The sequence below is a fragment of the Colias philodice genome, chromosome 22, assembly GCF_061535455.1.
Source record: "Colias philodice isolate Cphi_HAF_F1 chromosome 22, ilColPhil1 Martin Lab GWU primary, whole genome shotgun sequence".
In the NCBI taxonomy this organism is placed as follows: domain Eukaryota; kingdom Metazoa; phylum Arthropoda; class Insecta; order Lepidoptera; family Pieridae; genus Colias; species Colias philodice.
In genome coordinates, this window is record NC_143107.1 from 4,670,396 (window position 1) to 4,694,038 (window position 23,643).

The 23,643-nt window shown below is 31.3% G+C and overlaps 2 protein-coding genes across 4 annotated transcripts in view; both read left to right on the top strand.

Annotated features, from left to right (window-relative positions):
* Positions 1-23,643, top strand: part of LOC149478422 (multicopper oxidase 3-like) — a 96,761-nt gene that overhangs the window by 37,425 nt on the left and 35,693 nt on the right. For 2 of the 3 annotated variants that reach the window (XM_089709297.1, XM_089709298.1), the window contains exon 2: positions 20,557-20,622. In XM_089709297.1, coding sequence (XP_089565423.1) covers positions 20,568-20,622 — 55 coding nt within the window. In that variant the 5' untranslated portion in view covers positions 20,557-20,567. Of the gene's footprint in view, positions 1-1,119; positions 1,300-20,556; positions 20,623-23,643 lie in introns of those variants that run through there. The other variant, XM_089709296.1, reaches the window with a different exon arrangement.
* Positions 17,961-20,447, top strand: LOC149478424 (uncharacterized). The gene has a single exon (XM_089709216.1). It carries the CDS (start codon positions 18,475-18,477, stop codon positions 19,861-19,863), a length of 1,389 nt encoding a protein of 462 aa, XP_089565342.1. The 5' UTR covers positions 17,961-18,474; the 3' UTR covers positions 19,864-20,447.

Sequence of the window (23,643 nt, forward strand, 5' to 3'; positions counted from 1 at the left end):
TGCGCCTTATACATTTCTTAATTATAATTTATATTTAAACGTATTTGGATGAAGTTGGAAATATCAATTATCTCATCATCATAAGCATATATTTGATTCTAACTATTGCGATGCGTAGACTGCTTTCATGTGCGGTATAAACCCACAGGGGTACATAATAATCGACCATACATACATACAAATCAAAACAAAAATTAAATTAAATTTCGATAATTATATTAGTAAAAATCTAAGAACACAATTATATGAATAAAATTAATATTTGTTATTATTAAAAGAAATGTATCTAACTGGCATAATACATTTTAAATGTTCATATCATGGACGTATAAAAAAGACGGACGCCGTTTTACGAACAAACAACGTGAAGCCACCGTAGTAAGCTAGCGATCGTGTAAAGACAATGAACACGCACACACTCTCACCATAGTAAGCTAGTCGGCCGCCATTACGTCGTGAACTACCGACTGATTAACTGCGTCACTGTTTCACAAAAAATATTTAAAATGCCGTCTTGCGTGGTTAAATGGTGTCGCAACAGTACAATTTTAAATAACAAAACACAAGGGATAACATTCCACAGGGAAGCAAGTTATTTCTTTTATGTTTTAATGACAAAATTATTACGGCAAAATTTATAGAAAAAAATACAGCCGCCATTGTCATCAACACAGCTGTTGCCATGGCAACATGGCACACACACATGGATGTGTCGCCGCCATTATTAAGCTTCACTCCATGTTTAAGCGATATACCGTCCGTCTTTTTTTATACGTCCATGGTTCATATTGCTTATTTTCCTGATTGCACTACATAATAAAAAAAAAATTCAGTATCAGGATAATCCATGGTTAATATTTAATTAAATTTAACCAGCAGAAAGTACAATTAAGATTAGCAAATTAACGAAATTCCCCAAAACATTATCTCAATCCAAGGTTACGTATACCACTCCGCTCAAGAATACATCAACATTCGTTTAAACTCCACTGTTATCGCATCTATAGCATTGGCATAATGTCTAAATTAGCGTGATGCATTTGATGTATCCCTTTCACTTATCATCACGGCTGAGATGCGTCTAGCAGGTGATACTGGCTGCTGTATGGTCATTTACCGTCCACAGACCATATGTAGCGTTCGCGGGCGAGCGCGAAAATCGAACGCCGGAGTTCGAAATTTGTGAAAAAAAAATATTTTGAAAAAAAAAGTTTTAATAACAATTCGTGGTTTGTTTTTAAATTCTAACTGGCATGCTCGGTTTTGGATTGTGTACCGGCGTTTCGAGTTTTAAAAAATGTAAGTTTTGTTTTTATATTTTGAGGTGATTTGTTTTTTTTTTCAATTTTTAAGGGTGTTCATTAATTTTATTAAATACTGTTAATAAGTAGAATATAAATTTATTATTAAAAATTGAATATTTCAATATTAATTGATGTGAAATAAGAAAATTAGAAATTCGATTTATTTAAACTAACGGTTTATTTATTTTTTATTTTCGTTTGTTTATTAATAAAATCCCAGTTTAATAACTTCATGCATATCAAAATTTGCATATCAAAGATATAATATTGTATCCAAACTAATGCAATTTGCAAATGCAATAAAATTCCAATCAAAACTTTTGATTAATGCACCTAACGCTGGCCCAAATTATTTCACTCTCACTGCACATTAACATAGCTATTACATATATTATTCTCTGACCGGTTAGTTGACTAACAACTGTACTTTTAGTAAAATCCTTGACCACTCTTCTAAGATATCCAAATACATTTTACTTGCAAGGCTCTATGTTCAAGGTGTACTATTTTTAATTACCTGTGGAATTCCACGACAAATTTTTTATCTGTGCCAAATATTTATGTCAAATTTATGTTTTAATTATCTGTACGCTGACAGTTTTCTGTCGTACTAAAATTATATTTATATTTTCGTTAAAATCATTTAACTTAACATTTCATCCGTAAATAAAAAGTAATGTCTGGGAATTTTGTAATACGTTTAGTTTAGGAATCTAATCTAAGAATTTTGCCTAGGAATCAATCTATTGAACGGTTTTATATTGTTAACGCATGAAGAAAAGTAAAACCAAAGTAAAACATATTTCTTTTCAAAATTTATCATTACAAATGAATGCACTCACATTCAATATTATTAATTAGTAAGAACACATTTTAATTATTATCATAAGATAGAAACGAAATCTTAAAAATTCATAGAGGGAACCATACAAATAAAATAATATGTTGTTCCATCTAAACATAAGTTGATTATAAAAGTTAAGATTTCGGGATTTAAAAAGCTTTGTATGAATTTCTTTCTTTCTTAAAAATAACAACAAGAATAAGAATTAGCTTATAAAAGCTTTCAGTGAAGTTAACAGCATCACTTGCGTGGTACGCGTGTGATAATAAACTCATGCTAATTCATTAAATATTTTTTCCAATGGGATTAGTCTAGAAATTAGAGATTTTAAACGCGACTTATTCATTAAAAAAATTGCTAATTGTAAACTACCTGCACGTACCTATTGTTTTTTGAATAACTGTCTATACCTATAATATCTTAGACTCCCCGTGACCACGCTCGCTGCAAAGTGCGAAACGTCGGGAAATAATGAAATGAATAAATCGCGTTTAAAATCCGTAATAAATATTTAATTTCTAAATGTATAATACTCGCGTAAAATCAAACACTAGAAACAACAATGTGATTAGTCTTTTCTTTTCATACGAAAACCCTTTATTCATCATTTTCGCTCTGCAAACATGAACTATACCTAGCATGAAATTTTATAGCATTCGGTGTAACAGTTTATGAGATAAAAAAAAAACGCGCACAAGCAGACGTCATAATTATTAAAAACCTAGTCACAAATCTGGTAAAACAGAAGTACCGCATACATTAAAATTGTTTTCCCCCACATTTAACATAAATTAAAAATTAAATAAAAACATAATGTTAATTAGACACTCACGTGAATCTCGGTAAGGAAAAGGTGATCACACGTGAGAGAAATTCCAGGGGAAATAACCTATAGAATAATTTGTATGTGATTCATAGGTATGGTATCGGTATTTCGCAAATACGGGTATCTATAAAATAACGTTAATTCATTCATGGAACTCCGTTCGTTATGCAATTATGTTAATTTACTTCAATTTGTTTTTTATTGAATTCAAATGTGGTTTTAGTTTCCTGATAGATAGGGTAGGGTTGTGTCTATTGTTTTTAAGATTAGCTCATTTGCGATTTGCTGTTATGATTATCATAATAATATTATTGTGCGTTTAAATTATAATTTTTTTCGCTTTATCTAGTGGATGTGGACTTGAATTTAAAAATTTCTTTAACTAGGAAGAAATATGATTTTGCTTGTTGTGATGTGATTCTAATAATTTATAAATCTAGTTGAACAATAATACTATATACCTATTAAGAAAACGTTAGATGGCCAAATAAATCAATAATATATTTGACTCTCAAAAACATTATATTTCAAACTATCTTACTGCTTCCGGCTTCGCTCACGTCTATTTCACAAGATCTCTTATATATTTCGAATTTGCAATAGTAGTATTAGAATTTTATAGTAACGCTACATAATTATCCTTATCACGATAACAATTAATAATTAATTGATACCTTCTGTATTGCAAAGAAACCCTCAATAAATTATATGATATAAATACAATGGGGAAAAGATTAAATTATTTTGATCCAGATGATAATGTATCGAATTGTTGACAAACAAAATACTATGTTAAGAATTTTTTTATTTGTATGTTAAACCAAAATTTCTATAAATCTAAAAATGACTATAAAATATGAGACAAAAAAAACAAAGCTGCAAAAATATGAAAACATCAATTTAATATTTATCGATACGTAGAAGGAACACTCTAAAATACACAAGAGATGATCCACTGAGTATTACATATTATTCAAGATCAACATTCAACATCCATTATAAGATAAGAAATAATTTGGAAAATCCAAAAGTGCACGCCTCATAATTTTTTTTTAATAAATATTTATTAATTATTATTTTTGTTTACTTAATAACAATTAAACCACATCGAATCAGACCCTGAAAAATGAAAGGGTTCTATTCCTGAGCATACTCAAGCGTAAGAGAAAAAAAAAGACTCGATTAGTAAAGTATTTCGGTCGCTATCGTGTTAACAAGAAAAAGGATCCGCACATACAGACACACGGACGTCCAAGACAGAACTTTTTTAAACTGTTTTTTAACTAGTTTAAATAACAAAAATGACATCAAAAATATCATGAACGTTAAAAATAGTGTTTTTTCTTGATATGTGTGTGTATGTACAGTGAAACCTGGTTAAGTGAGACATCAAGGGACCTGCAATGTCGTTTCACTTATAGAGGTATTCCACTTACCCAGTGTCTCAGATATACAGGTATAAATAAATATCTGTCTCATTTACAGAGGGTTCCATTAATAGAGGTGAGAATACAGGTTATTTCAGTTATACAGGTGCGATCATTAAAAAAAAACATCTGTATGATAGTAAGGCGAAACTAAAACTGAAGGTAATTGAAGCTCAAAATTTGTACTTACGTACTTGGAATTACGTGTGGAATTTGTGTGTAGAATAAGAATGAGTAAACAAACAATGTTCTCTCAGTTACAGAGGTTTATGCATATAAAATTTACTCGCTGTCTCAGTTATAGAGGTAACTATGATGATAAATCGAAAGAACAAATCCCAGATATAGAGGTTTACCTCGTCCCACTAACAGAGGTAATTCAGTGCCAAAGTGTTGGGACCTCAGCATGAGTTTCAGTTATGGAGGTTTCTCACTAATCCAGGTCCCACTTAACCAAGTTTCACTGTATTATCTTACAAGTGCAATGTATGATACATAAAGACATTTTAAGTTTGAAAAATCAGACGTTTTGCGCGAAGTGACAGTAGTACCCACCTCAACGCTTCGCTTATGAGGCGTGCAAAAAGGGGCAGGTGTGCGTCGAGCACACGTGTCAGAAGTGAAACTTCTTTGGCAAGATTCAAAGGTACCAAAATCGTCGCCTTACTCCATGACGTGACGGTATTGTCAAGATGCGACCATGAAATTTTACTCTCAACGCGTCTAAAGAAGATTCACTTCAAAAATAATCTTGTACCTACATAACTCGTGAATATTACAATTATTTCACAATTGAACTAAATGGAAAATCTTGACCTCTGGGAAAATGTGTGATGATAATCTTAAGTAATGTTGAACTGTAAATTGTGTAACTTCGTCAAGGGCTGAGCACTTAGAAGCAAGTTACGAACAAAAGACTACATAGACGCTCAAGTTGGTCATAGATATGAGATTAGACAGACATGGCAGGGAGTGATAATTTAATTGTTCTTGTGATTCATAATTCATTAGTCTGTAATAATATAAAAGTTGTATTCGCTTGTTAAAACTTACTCAAATTTTGACGTTTTAGGGCCGATTTTTCAATGCTTGGATAAAACTTATTCGTCGAATAATGTATAAAATTAAAAACGTATTATAATTGCCTGTATTTGACAGTTTACGTGACATTTTAATATTATCGTGTAATACTTTATTGGACGGATAAGTTTTTTCCAAGCATTGAAAAATCGGCCCTTATACTATTAATTGTTTGAAAAAGAAGCAGTAAGGTGGAAATTTGGGTCGGTATATTTATGTGCATCCCGATAAGTATAAGTTTAAATATTTTTAAAAAGGACATACAACCCCAATTTTTTATCCTGAGAAAAATATTATCTAATGCATATTGAAAAAATAAAAGACGTAGGTATAATTTCTCAATATTTTTATTTCATAATTGTTTCATTTTTTATTGTATTATTATGAAATAATTTATTCTTGACACGACCGCCGTCTCCGCTATGTCTAGTTCAGTTGAACGATAGTTGGTATAGAAGCAAAGTTTTCGTTTGTCCGCCAACATCTCTGCAAATTTAAATACGATTTCCATATTTTTACATAGCGAAAATACGGACAAATTTTGTTGTAAGTATTAAATACGGGGTACAGTTTTAGTATATTCAACTAATGCTTGGTGAATATTATGTTTATGATTAATAAACATAACTAGCTTTCTTAACTAGCGAAAAAGATATATCTTATATATAAAATTCTCGTGTCACAATGTTAGTCTGCATACTCCTCCGAAACGGGTGGACCGATTCTCATGAAATTTTCTGTGCATATCGGGTAAGTCTGAGAATCGGCCAACATCTATTTTTCATATGTACCACGGGGGAAGCCGGGGCGGACCGCTAGTATATATACATATATATTCTTCCTTCTTGTCAAAGGATAATTCCCACTACAAAAAGTTTTCTGCCCGTGGTTCTAACGAGGAAGATAAACAAAACACTTTCGTATAACAATAGAAGGATATCATCAGGCCATTTCATCATATCGGTTCTCACTGCAGGAACACAGGCTATGAGGGTTAAGGCATAATCAGCCTCCACACGTGCAGATTGATGACGTCAGATTTTTTTTCTTTTTGGATAGGTTTCTCACGATGTTTTCCTTCACCAAATTTAATTTAATTTTGTGCTTGGACGCACGTGACTAGAGAGTCTTGAACCCTGAACTTAAAAGCTCATATAAGATAAAAATTGTATATATGTATGTATTTGTCATCACATTAGCTACCTTATCTAGGAATATGTTTAACAGTCTTATTTATCGTAAATTTATGTATCTCAATATGCGAATGCTGAATAATTTTCAATATTTTAAATGCAAAAATCACGTGCAAATGTCGTTAATGATAACGATGGTATTTTGTGTTAATATTTTTTATTTTACTCCGGGAAATCTCAAGATAAATTCACACAATGTAAAGAAGTGTTTTTTAATAGTAGGGGAGCCCAAGAGGGGATTTTGGGATTTACTCGAGCGCGTCAGATTACTATAAGGGACGGTACCTTAGCTATTCATTAGTACCTCTAGTCAATATGAGCAGTTATGGTTGGTGGGTGCGCTCAGGGGCCCCGCTGGAAAATTTGAATAATCCATAATTTCCTAAGGTTGAGCTCGAATCGTCAGATTAGCGAAATGGGGACTTCTTATATTGTAATTAACCCCCCCATATATTAATCTGACGCGCTCGAATAATATTACTTAAATTTTTTACCCTTTCTTCATAGCGATTAAATCGCCACTTAAATCGTCAGATTAACGTATACTTTTTTTCAGTGACGTCCTGGAGCATGCAAAATATCAATATCTAACGCGCTTGAGTATTTCCAAGCCAATTTTTTTCTTTTTTAAATTAAAAAAAATCAAAAAACCCTTCCCCACCGCTAAAAGTGAAAACATTATAGGACCTTTTTTTCTCGCTATGGTCTAATCTACCAATTCTAATAGGTTCCCGTGACGCTCGAGTAAATCCACATTTAGCATCCTGGGCTCCCCTACTATAATGATGACAGCATCGCAATTCGCATCCTTCTCAATATTGTTGATTTAAAGCTTATAAAAAATCGGTTTGTACTGAAGTTAATTTTCTTTATGGTGTATATAAAAAACGAAGTCGAGTATTGTTCAGATTTTTTATTGATTGATTCGGGACTGACGTACTAACGAATATTCAAAGTTCTACAGACTAATCATGATTCATGAGGTCAAAATTGTAATCGTCTTATCAGGGATAATTCAATATTACAATAATCATATTATGAGGAAATATTCACGATATATTTATAAACATAACCTCTATTTATATAAGCATTTTTAAAACGTCTTATCAATACGTTTCGTTTTCTTTCTCACATAATATATTGTTTACAAACAACATTATATAATTTAACTTTGCCCTACAAATTAATTATGTAAGCGTAATTATGTACTTAAATTACATAAAGGGCCTAGAATGTAGGCCATACTTTATTATATAAAAGTCACGGTCTATATTTATACAATAATATTATAAAGCTGAAGAGTTTGTTTGTTTGAACGGGCGTTAATCTCAGGAACTACTGGTCCGATTAAAAAAAATATTTCGGTGTTAGATAGCCCATTTATCAAGGAAGGCTATAGGCTATCATCACGCTAAGACCAACAGGAGCGGAGCACTGCGAGTAAAACCGCGGGGCACAGCTAGTTTATTATAAAAATAATGTTCAAAAATAGAGTAAGTTAAATTGCGTGGTGTTGTGACCATTTTACTATAGGTGATTATAATGTTCATAAACTGTTTAAATATAGTTGATTAAAGTGTTATTAATCACGAAATAATTAATCCGAAAATAAAGGAATGCAAATTAACTTTCACTACATGTTTATTAAATGTGCATTTTCCCATAGAGATCCGGTCGCCTTGCCCTTTTGTTACCCGACTATATTGAAGTACGGTCAGCATATAATTATTATAAATTTTATTTGGCATTTGCTATAAAATATATGTGTTGATTTATGTAAAAGAATGTGAGTATTTATTCTTTACACTATGTTGAATCAAGCTATTTGGCTCAAATTAAATGTAGTTAGATTATATGAGGACAAACCTTTTGGCAAAAATAATTGTAATTAGAGTGAAATTTTTCCTTTAATTGCGTTTTTCGTAGGGTGAAATATTGAAATTGAAATTTGTAATGACGTGCATTATTATTTTTTAATAATTTGCTGAATAATGCGGTTATTTAAATAAAATATATTTTTCTAGCTGGCCTTCCTTAAAATTCAATATTTAAATTCATTAAAAAATTAGCAGTCATCATATAATATAATTGTATGACTATTAAAAAATAATCAAATTTTTTCAAAAAAATTAATTACCTTAGCATTAGAACAATATAACATTTATAGGTCCAAATAAGATGTCCGAATTGATAACTCTTTTTTTTAAAGTCGGTTAAAAATATTTACTTGACACTACCCGTAGTCCGTACCTACAAATAAATTTATTTCATTTTATTTTATTTTATTCCATTTCATTTCATTTATCTATTCTCATGTAAAGAAACAAAGCTTAACACATTTAAAAAAATTTAAATTATCATAATATAAGGTAGTAGTGACGTCAAATGTTATGCTGACCGTACATTCAATTAGAGGAAAAAAATAACGATCTTTCTACCTATTAATCTTGATAAAGAATGTCTGGGATAGCCGCTATGACTCATGCCATATTTTATTTAAAAAAGTAAATACCCGTCTGCCCTGTATATAGTTTCAACGGGCAAAACCCGCGCGCATTCTACCATTTCAAATGTGGTTGGCGCCAAAATGGGCACAGATAAGAAATTATGAAGACTAAGTTAAACGGAAGAAGTATTTGAAAAATAGCGCTTTTTTATATCCAGGGGGTTTCCATGATGCAGTATTATTTCCAGTGTGGAAAAATGACAGCTATATAGGTCATGTAGCGCCATCACCTTCTCGCACTGGAATTGTTTTAAAACTATTTTAATACTTCATGACGAATAAGCAAGGTTGTGAAAAATATAATGTAGGTATTATAAATGACGTACAAAAATATTTTTTCAGTGCATTCACCTTTTTTGAATTATTCTTTTAAAAATGTTACGCGCACCGTAGAAAATCGTTTGTAAAGGTTCATTATTGAAAATAATGCGGGTAGTATTATGTGTTAGGTACCTCTTTTGTGTATTATTTATGTATTCGTCCGCATGGAATAAAAAAAGGACCATTAAAACAATATAACATCAAAAATAGATACTTAGGTTATTTTGACATAATATTTGCGGAACTGATATTTTTATATTGATAGACCGGGAACGCACATAAAAACTTAGCCCAGATAAGTCCTATTTTCATAGAGCTAGCATAAAATTTGATGAACTCAAGATAAACATTCAACGAGCATACAATCTTTTTCATCTACACATTTTTTAAGAGCACTCCAAACTACAAATAATATTGCATCACTACTTCTAGCCTGCCATGACCTCCTTCAACTTGGCCTTGAAGCGGTTCCTCCTCACCACGTGATTTAGATATCCTGCTATTATTTCAAACAATTATATAATGTAACTAATTTGTATTCAGACAGTTTGATTGTGGGTTGCCATGGTGATGCGGGAAAAAAGTTTACGTGACCCCTAATGATGGAAAATATTTTAGACTGGATTTGTAGTGTAATTTATTCATATTTATTTGTTAATTTCCGGATAGTTTCGCTGACTGGACCTATTTTATTGGGGTTAAGGAAATTTTATTATAAGATATTCCATATAAAAAATCTCGCTTTAAAGAACTACCATCATGATTCATGACTATATTTCACGTTTTAAGTTAGGATTATCTACCAATTAGAGTTCATTATCTCAAATAATATTGAGTTGTAGCTTCGACTCCATATTCAGAGATTCAGGATTTCTATATGGGATTTCTCAGAAGGCATGTGAAGTTTGAAACTGTTTCACTGTAATGTTCATTATGAATATTGAATTATCTCTCTGTATGTGTACCAATTCTAAGGAATACCTGATCATCCTCTGTTTGATTGTAAGAAGCTTTCTTTTCTGAGTAAATGGTTTTGGATTTCGACCTTGTGGACCAAATAATTCTTAATGTTGTTAACTTTTCTCTTATTGTGTGAGATATTCGCCAACAAACTTAATAAAGCACTCAATATAAAAATACAGACCCTATTTAATTGAAAACAAACAATACCTACTAAAAGAAAACACATTACATTGTAATATTCGACTTTACTTATATTACTATTAGATATGTGTTCGACACACAGACACTCTAATCAAAAACCAAATAACATGAAGATATTAGTTTTGATGCATCAAAATAATTCGCCTTGAAACGAGTCATAGGAAAACCATGTCTCGAATATTACTCATTGTTTATCAAATTTGTAATTACTATAATGAAGGGTATTACCATGGCAACCGGTAGTATGCCTTTTGAAATTTAATTTGTCATTGAAAGTATCTTTACCTTTGTTAAGCAAGTGTTAAGTTATCTTTGTTTTTTAATCGGGTCCTTCAAAGTAAGATGTATGGGAAATAACTTCCTTATGCGATGTTCCTAGTTGGTTATACGGCATAACAGTCGTAAGAGTCAAAAGAAGTCGTAGAAGAAATGAAAATACCTAATTAAAAATCATAACACAAGCTCTGTACAAAACGCTTCTAAATCCTCTTCTCCGTAAAAAGTCTGTTAATATAATATGATTTTTTTAATAGGCTGATACCAAAACTGGACTATATTTAACTGGCAATCAAACATTTGAAATAAGTGGTTTATAACGAATAGTTCCTTCAAAGTTTTGTAATAAAAAAACGCGTACAAAATGATAACAAAACATAAACTTCGCATAGACTGAAACATCACGATTATGTCATAGCAAGTGTTATTGACCGATTTAAAATGAACGATGTGCTTAGCGTAAAACATAAAATAGACATAGTATTTAAAATGATTATCGGATATTCGTACTATGTAGATAAAAGACTGTGTATTTTTCTTTACGATTAAATTATAAAGGGTTTGTAAGGTCACAATAACGTGCTTTTAATGTTTGTGAATGATGATAAAATAATAAAAAATAAATAATTATATAATATTGTCTAGATAATTCATGTGAAAACAAACTATTAATTTTTTATCTGTCTTACATTACATACTTATTACTTAGGTTTTGCTGCATACACCTTCAGAATAGACGTTGGTTTTCGCTTTAAAATTTGCACATGCATAGATCGTAATGTAAATTAAAGATTTAGACCGAACACTTAGGCTGCTGTTTATATAATATAAACTAGCCGCTCCGCGCGGTTTCACCCCCGTGGCTCCTCTCCTGTTGGTCGTAGCGTGATGATATATAGCCTATAGCCTTCCTCGATAAATGAGCTATCTAACACCGAAAGAATTTTTCAAATCGGATCAGTAGTTCTCGAGATTAGCGCGTTCAAACAAACAAACAAACAAACTCTTCAGCTTTATAATATTAGTATGGATATGATATATTATATAAGCATAATAATTAAGCAATTAATTAAGTTTATCAAGATAAAAAAAAATCCCCTTACCAGTTACTTACCAGCTTGTTTATTTAAAGTGTAAAAACTTTTTTCTTTTAATTTTTAAACAGATTACAAATAAAACTGTCAGACGCACTAGAGCTTCTCAGAATCGATGAGCTTATTGAAAGTTCGCGCGGGTCGAATGTGTTGCTATGCGAATTGTAAAGGTGCTGCCAGACTAGAACATTTATTTGCAAAATATCAAAATATTATTATCATTTATTAAATAATTAACTTTAGCATTCGCTTGTTGATGTAGCGCGGAACCACTGGGTAAAACTGGCTAATGATAGACAGAAATGGAAAATTTTGGAGGAGGCTTTCACCGCACAAAGCGGTCCTTACAATATAAAATAATAAGATAAATACTAACATAGAATAACTAAAAATGTCACTAACAATACACACAATTATATTAGTTTTAAGATTTTATTATATAAAGTATTTAGTATTAAGTTAAAGTGTAAATTTTTGTAAAAGTAAGGAAATAAAAGCTTATATTATTATTATTCGCTTGTAACACAATAAATTTTTGCGAGAGCATTTACTTGTAAGATAAGAGTTTTTAAATTGTATGCAACCGCTTTTCGAAGTCTGCTCCAAATTCTGTTACAACCTGATTTTAAAAACCAACTTTATTATAACGTTTTACGAAAAAATGTAAATGCAACGGTAAAATGTAATTGTACATAAGATAACTGTTAATAATGCATATTTATGCGAGTATTTCTCCGAACAGAGTGTCGAGCATTCGTACATCGAACATGACGAAATGCTTGAGATCATGTTCTAGTATACACCCACCCTAAAAGAAGCAATTATTATTATCATTGTATCAATATAGGCTGTTTGGTTAGGTTAGTAATATAATGACCACAAATGGTTTGTCATCTTTATTATATAACATAATATTAAGAAATCGCTGGCCTGCTGGCCTGGAAGAAATCGCTTTTAAGCGATAAGGTCACCTTTTGTACTTCGCATCCATACAAATATAGATTATACTGTACATTGTAATATTAAATGGTGTGGTACAATAAATGATTAAATAAATAATAATAAATATTATGTGATAGTATTATAATAGATAGGTACTAACTGATCGTCCCGGCTTGAACTGGAGTAAAAACAAAAATTAAATAAATATAGCCTTCGTCACATAAATAATGTAGATTGTAGAACTTTCTGGAAAATAATTATTCGAATTGGTCCTAGTTTCGTAGTTTCGTACCCTTTTTATTTCAAACATGCACACAATAAATTTTTATGTACATCTTCTTTGTATTATTAGCGATACACGGAAGAAAAAACGAAATAAACTATATATAATATTATATATTCCATTCATTAATATTCAAGTAATGCAAAGTATACCAAAATTGAAATGAACTTTTTATTCATTAATTACTATCAAATTGATGATTGACCTTCTGCGCTTGACCATGACTTTTCATCAAAGTGGATGCAACTTAGAACCTCATTAACAATGTGTATTTGTATGCAAAAATTATAAACAGGATGTTTCTTCAATATCTAATTATACGCTACAAATTACCATGATATCATTATAATTTATGACTTACAATGCTTAGTTAAAAAACCCAAAATCTTTTACAGAATACTCCTTCAAAAATCACAAACATGCATATAAATTTCAAATCCCCGCAACTTTTTTCAGCTGCTTTATTAATTTATTAGCAAAAAGCCATGTTTTGATAATTTATATGAACAAGACAATCTGATAACGTAAATCCGAATAAAATGGACGTCATTGACACACTTAGTCATTTGACGTAACATGTACGAGCAATGTTGCGGGAATATTCTGATCACACGAGATATTGCCGCGATTTCGAAACGATGTCGTTTTTGTTTGTGACGTTTGAAGGTTTCAGAACGTTGTTAAAATATAATATTGTTGTGACTTGTAGTTTTTTGCGAGACATACAAATATTTCGAAATAAAATAACAACTGTAAGGTCGTTTTTATTTTGATATATCGTTTCGCTTGTTAAAAATAAATCATTTGTTATAATTCATTAAAATGTATTCCAAACCATAATTGATATGAGTATATTAAGCACGATTTACTTTAATTTAAATGCACTAATATGTACATAATTACGTATTGTAATGGACTATAATGTTAATCTTATATATAAAAATGAATCGCAAAATGTGTTGGTAAGCGCATAACTCGAGAACGGCTGAACCGATTTCGATAATTCTTTTTTTATTATATTCCTTGAAGTACGAGGATGGTTTTTATGTAGTGAAAACGTAAATATGTACCACGGGCGAAGCCGGGGCGGACCGCTAGTATCTAATAAAATAACACATATCTATTAAAATGTCGCAGCAATTGAAATTAATATCCTGTTATTGCGCATAATTAACCATAAAATGATACTTAATGTATTCTACGTGACTCTAATCAATAAATGATCATTGTGGATTAGTAGAGCAAACATGGTTTTATTGTGATTTATGGTACCTATATGAAAATGTAATTCTATTGCTAGGACTTAGAAAACTGGAAAAAAGTACAATAAATATTATATTTTATTTGATTATAAGCGTTAATATAGAGTAACTGTATCATATATGATACATAGTTGTTTTTTTGTTTCTTTTTGTTGTTGTTTTGTTTCTTCAAATTACATATTGTAAACCGACATTTTATACTCCAAGTATAAGTTGATTAAAAACCAAAATTAAGATACCAATAATAATAATGAAATAAATAAAAATGAAATTTCCAGAATAAGACGCGAGGTCATTCAACGGAACGTGATGCATCTCAATCATGTGACTTTTGTTTTTGTGACATTCTCAATTTATTTACATATGTTATTGACTATTTAATTTGCAATGTTAATTGTTGTTATTTTAATGAATTTACATGATTACGTCTTGTAAATGAGATTAGAATTATATAATAAACGAACGACCGACAGACAGCGAAGTCTCAGTAGTGGGGTTCCGTTTTACCCTTACGGAACCTTATAAATGATTGGTTTTAATAGAGTAGATTTAGTTTTAACCAGTAATTTGTTTACCTTAATCTCAAAGCTTCTCATAAACATCCTAACAATGTAATTTAGTGTTTACTTCCTCAGCATTACTTCTAAAAGCTTAGCCTTTAGATCTTCAATGAAGACTAATACACAAAATTGCTTTACTCAACTAAATGTCGTGACTAATGAACAAAGTCGTTCTATTACTAAGCTAATTGCATTAAATAACGTTTAACATCATACAAAGTCTAGTGATATGGGTCTCCACGCTAAGTATTAACCGTTCAATTTAAGTAGAGCGTAACTTACTGATAATAAGTACTTACGATTTCAGCACTTTTTATAGCCGGGTAATAATAATAATTAATGTCTGATGCTCGACTGATTGGAGAACTGTTGTATGCAACGGGAATGCTATATTTGGATATGGTTAATAAGAGAAAACATGCCATAATATGGTAATTTATTTAAACGTTTAAAATACAAATATACCTACATTTATTTATATTTGCAAATGTATTAACTAAAATATGTTCGTATACGGACAGTACAGAATATAATGCTAAAATAAAAAAAGAAAACGCTACAAATTGAAAACCTTCCGTCGTTTTTGGAACGTCGGTTAAAAAGGATATACAATATACATTGAAACGAAAGCACTCTCATTTGCCTCCCAAAAGCTGAAATTTCTAAAAATTCTTCCACTGTCAATGCTTGCGTTTTATTTTATCTTTCTAGTTTTAAGCACGTTTTAGGATAGAATATTTTATAAAGAACTTTGTATTTTTAACTAAATTTTAAGATTGTTTTGTATGTTAGTATTGTGTCCTTCATTATTTCTTCTAAGGCAGGAAGAAACAATAAATTACAGTGATTAAAATGTTTAAAACTGAATGCAAAGGTCAAAACAAAGTACGCAATGAAGCACATCATTGCTTTGTTGTTGTGGTTGTTTGTCTTTCTCTTCCATTAAACTGGCCGATAACAAATAACGATCACTATAATTAAAAAGTAAAGAAGGATAATTTAAAAGTAACAGTGTCCCATAGGCTTGATTGATATGGGTAATGGGACAGATACATTTGACATCTTTTCCACTGATTAGTTTTCATTACGACAATAAGCATCAGCTTTCTGTGTCCTGCAAAAACTTGACATTTTTGTTATTTCCCTCCAGGAATCGAATCCAGGACTTCCTCCTATGATCACGCTATACCTGGGTTTGTAAGAATCAAGTGGCACGTTCTTATAATTCTTTCACCTTTCAATAATCAAGGTCAGAACAAGATTATATTTGCGTGAAGAGCAAAATGACGTAACTGTCATTATCCGTTCGATCGGATTATCGGATTTGGTTGAAGCGATGACGTGAGTCATTATACTGAATGTCTATCGTAATTACTGGCCGTGACGTGTGAATGTTCGAGTATAATTGAAATAAAAATGTGTGCGTGTACACACGTAAGAAGTGAAACTTCTTTAAGACCTTATTTTTCAAAAAATAATTTACTTCATGCAACTTTACAGAAATACGTCGATTCACACGTGGTAGGGATAAGAAAAAGATGGCGCGTAACGGAAAAAATGTTACACTAAATTTTTTCCAAACCCGATAAAGAAGTTTCACTTCAATAAGTTTAGAAATATTTGATGGATAAAACACATAAATCAGTATGTACTACATAGTACTCATCAGTAATACTCACCAGTAACTATAAGTCTCTCATCGAAGAAATTCAATTTATTTTATTTTGAATTCTTATTATTAACCAAAGGTGCCTCAATTTAAATTGAGGATATAAATAACACGTTTAATATATAATTTATAGCTTAAGTTTAAGCTTTCTCTTAATTATTTGTAAAGTAGGTATTGACGTCATTAGTTAGGTATGTTATGTCTGTTCAGAGTCCTCTCTAAGGATCTATTACCGATTCATCCGCAAAACTCATCCGAATTATTTTAGTTCCCGATTCATCCGAAAAAATATTCCCGATTCATCCGAAATCCAAATTATAATTATATAATTACCAATTCATCCGAAAAAATATTCCCTTTTCATCCGGCATGAAAATATCCTTAAATAAGACAAGAAAAAGTATAGATAGCAGAAAAAATATTTTAAAATATATTAACTCATATTTTTAATATACTGTATTAGGTATTACAAATTATATGTATGTATAAATACAAGTACTCACTTTTTTACAATATTTTTTCACTTTTTAACTGACTTCCCAAAAAGGAGGAGGGTCTCAACTGCCGAGTTGTGTTTTTTTGTGTGTTTGTACATCGATAGCGCCCAAACGCGTTGACCGATTGATGTGATTCTTTTTACATTCGACCCGAAATATATTCCGAGTGGGCCCATTTCAAGAATATTTGAAATCGATCCAGTAGTTTCCAGGCGGAGACAATCGGTCGATTTCTCGAACTTGCGAGACGATGTACACTAACTTCTACTGCACGTATCGTGTTGTAACTTTGCATACGAATGTAGATAGAGACTAACCGACTTTTAAAAGAAGAAGAAGTACCTACATACGTAACGAATTCTCGCTTGAAATTTCGTGTTGTACCCTTCTTACAACACTAAAAAGTGAATTGAATATACCTGTCCGACTTCTAAGTACGTGTTAGAAGTCGGGAAGGTTTATTATTTTTACCTTTTGGAAGTCGGTTTTTTTTAAATTTATTTTTATAAGATAAACTGTACGAATCTATTCCTACATTATCTAAAATGCCCAAAAAAAAACTAAAAAGAAAAACATTACCTACTTACTACAAAAATAATATCTTCTAATATTCAAAATCTTTTATTTGTCGTCGGTCAGGTGACACGACCAACCTGTAAAAAAAATATATATATATATATATATATATATATATATATATATATATATATATATATATAGGTAGATACCATATTTTTATAATACCTTTTCCCTTCTTCCATTATATATTAACAAAAAAATGTTAATAAGTGTGCCTAACCAATTGTTCTTATTACGAGAATTTTGCAGTCGGCAACCGAACAAAAGGGCTACAGAGCGTCAGGTAGGTATTTAAAAATACGAGCTCTATATTGCATAAAAGGGGTTTTATGATGGGATAGATAACACTGGTGAGAGTTTTCGGAATGGATTAGTATTTGTTAAAATATTGTTATTTAAATGTAATTGTTAATTTTAAAAAGACAATGTAAAAAGTTTTTAACTTTGCTTTTGTCGGCATCATAACGCAAAACCACCCTTCTTTTTAAAAATTATGTCACATATTTTGCATAAATGAAAATTTAGTTGACTTTTCGCTCGCGATCAGGAAACATCTCTACTATCACTTACTGTAATCACTTTCTGAACATTTGACCCTTGCTCGTGATCGGATTTGTTGTTTTGCCTACGATTTGGATTAGTTTATCATGGATTCTACTTGTGAACCTAGTAGTTCCAGTCAGACTCAATTAGTTTTTGAGCAATCAGAACGAGGAGGACTTCTTTTATTGCGTGGTGGCTATCAGCATAACAAAAAACGCGAAAACAAAAACGGTACAACTGTTTGGTGTTGTGTGAAGTGGCAAACTCGGAAATGTCGTGGACGTGTAGTCACAAAAAACAATCTAGTTGTGAGTGATGATCCTCATACATGCCAACCAAATTTTGCTGCCAACATAATAAAGAAACAACTGAACCAATGCCGAAAATTAGCTGCAACGAAATCAGACCCAATACCAACGTTATTCAACAATGAGATGTCTTCGCTCGCTGATTTTGGCCTCGACCTAGTAGCAACAATACCGAAGTTTACATCAATAAAGAACAGTTTATACCATTCCAGAAATAAAGCACTGGGAGTGAAAAGAACCACATTTCAAACTGCTTCTGCCGTTGAAATCCCAGATGCATATAAAGACAAAATATTGCTGGCTGACTATACAGACCAAAGGAACAGAATCATAGTATTTGGAACACATAATGCGAAGCACTTACTAGCAACAGTTGAACATATTTTTGCAGATGGTACGTTTAAAATATGTCCTAAGCCCTTCTACCAACTTTACACAATCCATGGAGATTTGGGTAGTTCCGAAGAAACATCTAACGTTGTCCCGCTGGTATACGCGTTATTATTAAATAAGAAACAGGCTACTTATGAAATCCTTTTTCAAATAATAAAGTCGCAAGTGCCGGATTGGAATCCAAAAAAATTTCAATCTGATTACGAGGCAGCAGCTATGAACGCAATGCAAAAAATAATGCCTAATTGTAAAATTGTAGGTTGTTATTTTCATTTTAAAAGTGCTCTAAGAAAAAAAGCAAAAGAATTAAAATTAAATAAAAATCCCGTACATAAAGCTCACGTTGCAATCTGTGGCGCTTTATCACTTCTGCCACAACACTTAATCAGTGATGGTTATTTATATATAATGGAAGATTGTTCCAATAACGGGCAAATATTAGCTTTTAATGACTACTTTGTGAACGCCTGGATTGAATCTAGTTTTTTCGGAAAATGGTCATTCTACGGTGAAAGATTCAGGACCACAAATCATTTAGAAGGGTGGCATTCAAAGTTAAATAAAGGAATATCGAATGCAAAACCGTCATTTATTAAATTTTTAGATCTCCTATTGAAAAATATAAAAGAATTTGATCTCAAAATAAAACAATTTGAACAGGGTATTCCAATTTCATATAGAAACAAAAATGTCATAGATTTTGATAAACGTCTCGCTCATATAATTACGCAGCATCAAAACTGTGAAATTACCTTGGGTCATTGCTTAGAAAAAATTTGCAACTTAACGTAGTTATTAATATTAAAGTCTGAAATTTATACATCATAGGCTTTCGATTTATATGTATCAAACCTATACAGGAAGAATAATAGATAAGTCCTAAAGTTGATTTTTGTGTGTATTACTTAAAAAATATTATTATCCAAATCTGTATGTATCAAACCTATACAAAAAGGGTAATAGGCATTAAAGTTGATTTTGTAACACTTTATTACTAATGTAGTAATTTAAATATTGTATTTGTTACTGTTTACAGCTTAAAAAAGAATTAACAAATAGTTGTATATCCAGATTTATATGTATCAAACCTATACAGGAAGAATAATAGATAAGTCCTAAAGTTGATTTTTATGGTACTGTATTACTGGTGTTATATTATATGTTACATCTTACTATTTAAAGTTTTACAAAGAAATAATATATATTTACATAATTAAAATATTTGTTTTATTTGTCAACCCTCCATCACTTTTTTTATTAATAACTATCTTTAAAACTCTCGGATGAATCGGACATACCATTTACTCTTCGGATGAATGGGGAAAATATCATAGGTATTTCAATATTTAATCAAATTTATCCGGATGAATCGGGAATAGATCTCTCTAAGATAGCTTTGCATTAATAAAGAAGGAAAATATGAAAAATGCTTTATTTACTACACATAAGTAATAATATCTTAACCTATTTATATCTTTGTTTCAGAATTCATCAACATGTGTCATATATTGGCAAAGAGTGTTTTGTTCTTGGCGTTAGCTGTTAGCATATGTAAGTATATTAATGTAACTTGTATACCTATAATAAAAAAGCTTGTTTAATATTCTATCTGCATACAAAATTTCAACTAAATCGGTTTAGTTGTTTTAGTATGATGCGCATGTTGCGCAATGATACCTACAAAAAATGACAAGGTCAAGGTCAGATTTAAATTAAATTAATCTATATAAGTCAGGAAGTTAACTTTATCTACAAGAATATTACAGAGATAGAAGAATTGTATTTTTGTTGTAGTTGTATAACGAATGAACTCAAAAACAACTCTATCAATGAAATTTTTATTTTACTATTAGCTACATCTGAGGAACATAAATATTTTTTTATCAAATCAAAAACTCGTTATCGTCGACTAAACTATACAGATAAGCTGTTACTTTTTTCATAAACTCGGATACAACTATAATGATAGATAATAATATTATGACAAACGTTTAAAAAATTGCGTAAATAGAGATTTCGTTATCAACACAGTTTTATCAAATAAAGATTCAGAGATTAAAAACAAAATGAATCCTGAATAAGATTAGTGTAGTTTATTCACCGTTTATTATAACACCATTTTTAAAATACACTTATTTTGTGTATGCTTGGTTCTTAACTAATTACGTAGGTATATAACTATTCAGGAATATGCAAATATATGGTACGAAAAGTACCTATAGATTTTTTAACGTCACAGTCTATTATTTACAAAAAAACAATAATGCCTGATACACGTAAAAATATTTCACGCATCACGCAGCGTTAGCTTGAAAAACAGTTTTACGGAGCAAATAGTGTGAATTGTGAGTGTGTATTTGTATGGTTTTACATTTGTATTTTATTTGTAAATAAAGGCTAATGATTTTGAACGCATTTCGCAATGCGCGTACATACGTTTTGGTTTTTAATCAGGATGTAACATTTAGAATAACAGTTTGTACCTAAAAGTCTGTAATAGAGCATTTACATCAAACGAATATATAGCTAGATCTAGAGCAAGGGCATTGTTTCGTGATATTTTATAAACGAAAACTCGTATTCAGTGTTGTTCAGTGTTATAACATTGCATAGAATCTTTTCGAACGCACTAAGAACAACTCAAGAATGCTCTGTTTACACTAAAATAATTTAACATAGTGGAGTTAGAATGAGCATTCGCTCGTCTGATGTAAATGCACCGGACATACGAAAATCTGTTCTCAAGAACCCGGATTGATTTCGTGCTCTTGTGACTGATAGCTAAATATTGTTCCATTTCGTCCCTCACGTGCATTCGAAATCCATCTTATTTCAATACTCCAGTGGCTTGGAAATGGGCTAAGTCCTGTCTAGATTTGTACCAACGCCAAATAAAGTTGGACAGGCAAGCTTGTAACATTGCCAGCTATCTGCGCTCGATATCCTGCGAAATTAGAATTCATGCTAGTAGAAAGATGAAGGGTTAAGCTGCGATATCGTATATTAAAAATGGATCCGATATAAAGGCTTATTACACTACCCGATATGAAGGGCCCTGCATCTAGGGTGGGCGTGTTCCCTAGTTAGTGTGGCGCTTATTACACTTCTCTGCGAATTGGGCCCTAACTCACTTTATACGCGAATGTCTAGAGAGATAAACGTATTGTTGCATTTTACATTATGCCGCCGTCAGTATCGAAACTTCAAAAAGTTGCTGTAGCAGTGGCAACCGTTGACGCAATAACAAATATTAAAAAAAGAAGAGAAAGATCTGGGTGAAAGAGTATTTGCGGTTACGTGAAAAGCTTTCAAATATGCAAATACTAAGAGTGCTTGAACCGGGAGTTTTAATGAATTAATTAGAGTAGGTGCAGAACAATTTGAACACTTGTTGAGTTTTAAAACAATTAAATAAACAATTGATTTAAACAATTTATTTATTTGTTAACATGGCGGTGTGATCACAAACATTTGGAACTTCCCTTTTAAGTTATATAAACCTGTAGTAGGGAAGTTTGGTGACACCTTACATACAAAAGCAGCCACTCCACGCACTAGTCGCGCGGCAACTGAGCTCCCTAACCGCCCTAAACGTTATTACTAGACATCGGATTATATGCACTAACAAAATGCCAAAATATGCATGCAAATATGCACTAAAAAAGGCCGAAATATGCACTAAAAACGACTGATATGCCTAAAATATGCACAATACAAAATCAAAAAACCTTTATTATTTTATATATTTAAATCAAAGATTGTACAAATACAGTGAAATTTTCATGAAATTTAGTATAGTTTTTGTGCCAATATACAATTAGGCATTTTTACCTAATTTTCGAGCGCAAATTTGTGACGTTTGTCACCCGCGAGCCTAGTGTTGCCACCTTAGACCTTTCCGGGCTAAATCTAGCCCTTTTTTGGAATTCAACCCATGTTTTAAGTTTTAGGGTACTTAATCTAGCCCTATTTTGAATAGCTCAAAATTTACTTAAAATGGAGCCCATTTTGTAATTTTTCGCCATTTTACCATGCCAAAATAGGGTTTGTTTACTCGCTGAGCGTTCTGATTGGCTAATAAAGGTTAGTCGACCAATATATGCACTATTTGGGAAAAAGTCTAAAATATGCACTAACGCCGTAATTAGCGAGTTTTATGCATTTGCATATGCAAATATGCAAATGCATATAATCCGATGTCTAGTTATTACATTACCCAATCTGCAGGGCGCTTAGGGAGCTAGGCAGATCGGGCAGACCCGATCGCCCTAAATCGGGACACTAACTCCCTAAGTTACTCCCTTAAATTTTTTCGTTGCATGCAAAAGCATTGCTACGCTCCTATTGGTTGTAGTGTGATGTTATATGCGTTGATAAATGGACTATCCAATATTAAAATTTCTAGATTCATACCAGTAGTATCTGATGTCAAAGTGTTCAAACAGATAAATAAATTCTTCAGCTGTTTATGGTACGGTATACAAGTCTTATTAAACATGAAACATATTACGAAATATACACCTAATATAAGCATAATGTTAGCAATTAACATTAGATTAATGTTAATGAATT

Bases quoted from the DNA above. Each gene is read 5' to 3' on its own strand.
- LOC149478424 (XM_089709216.1), top strand. From the start codon at position 18,475: ATGGATTCTACTTGTGAACCTAGTAGTTCCAGTCAGACTCAATTAGTT.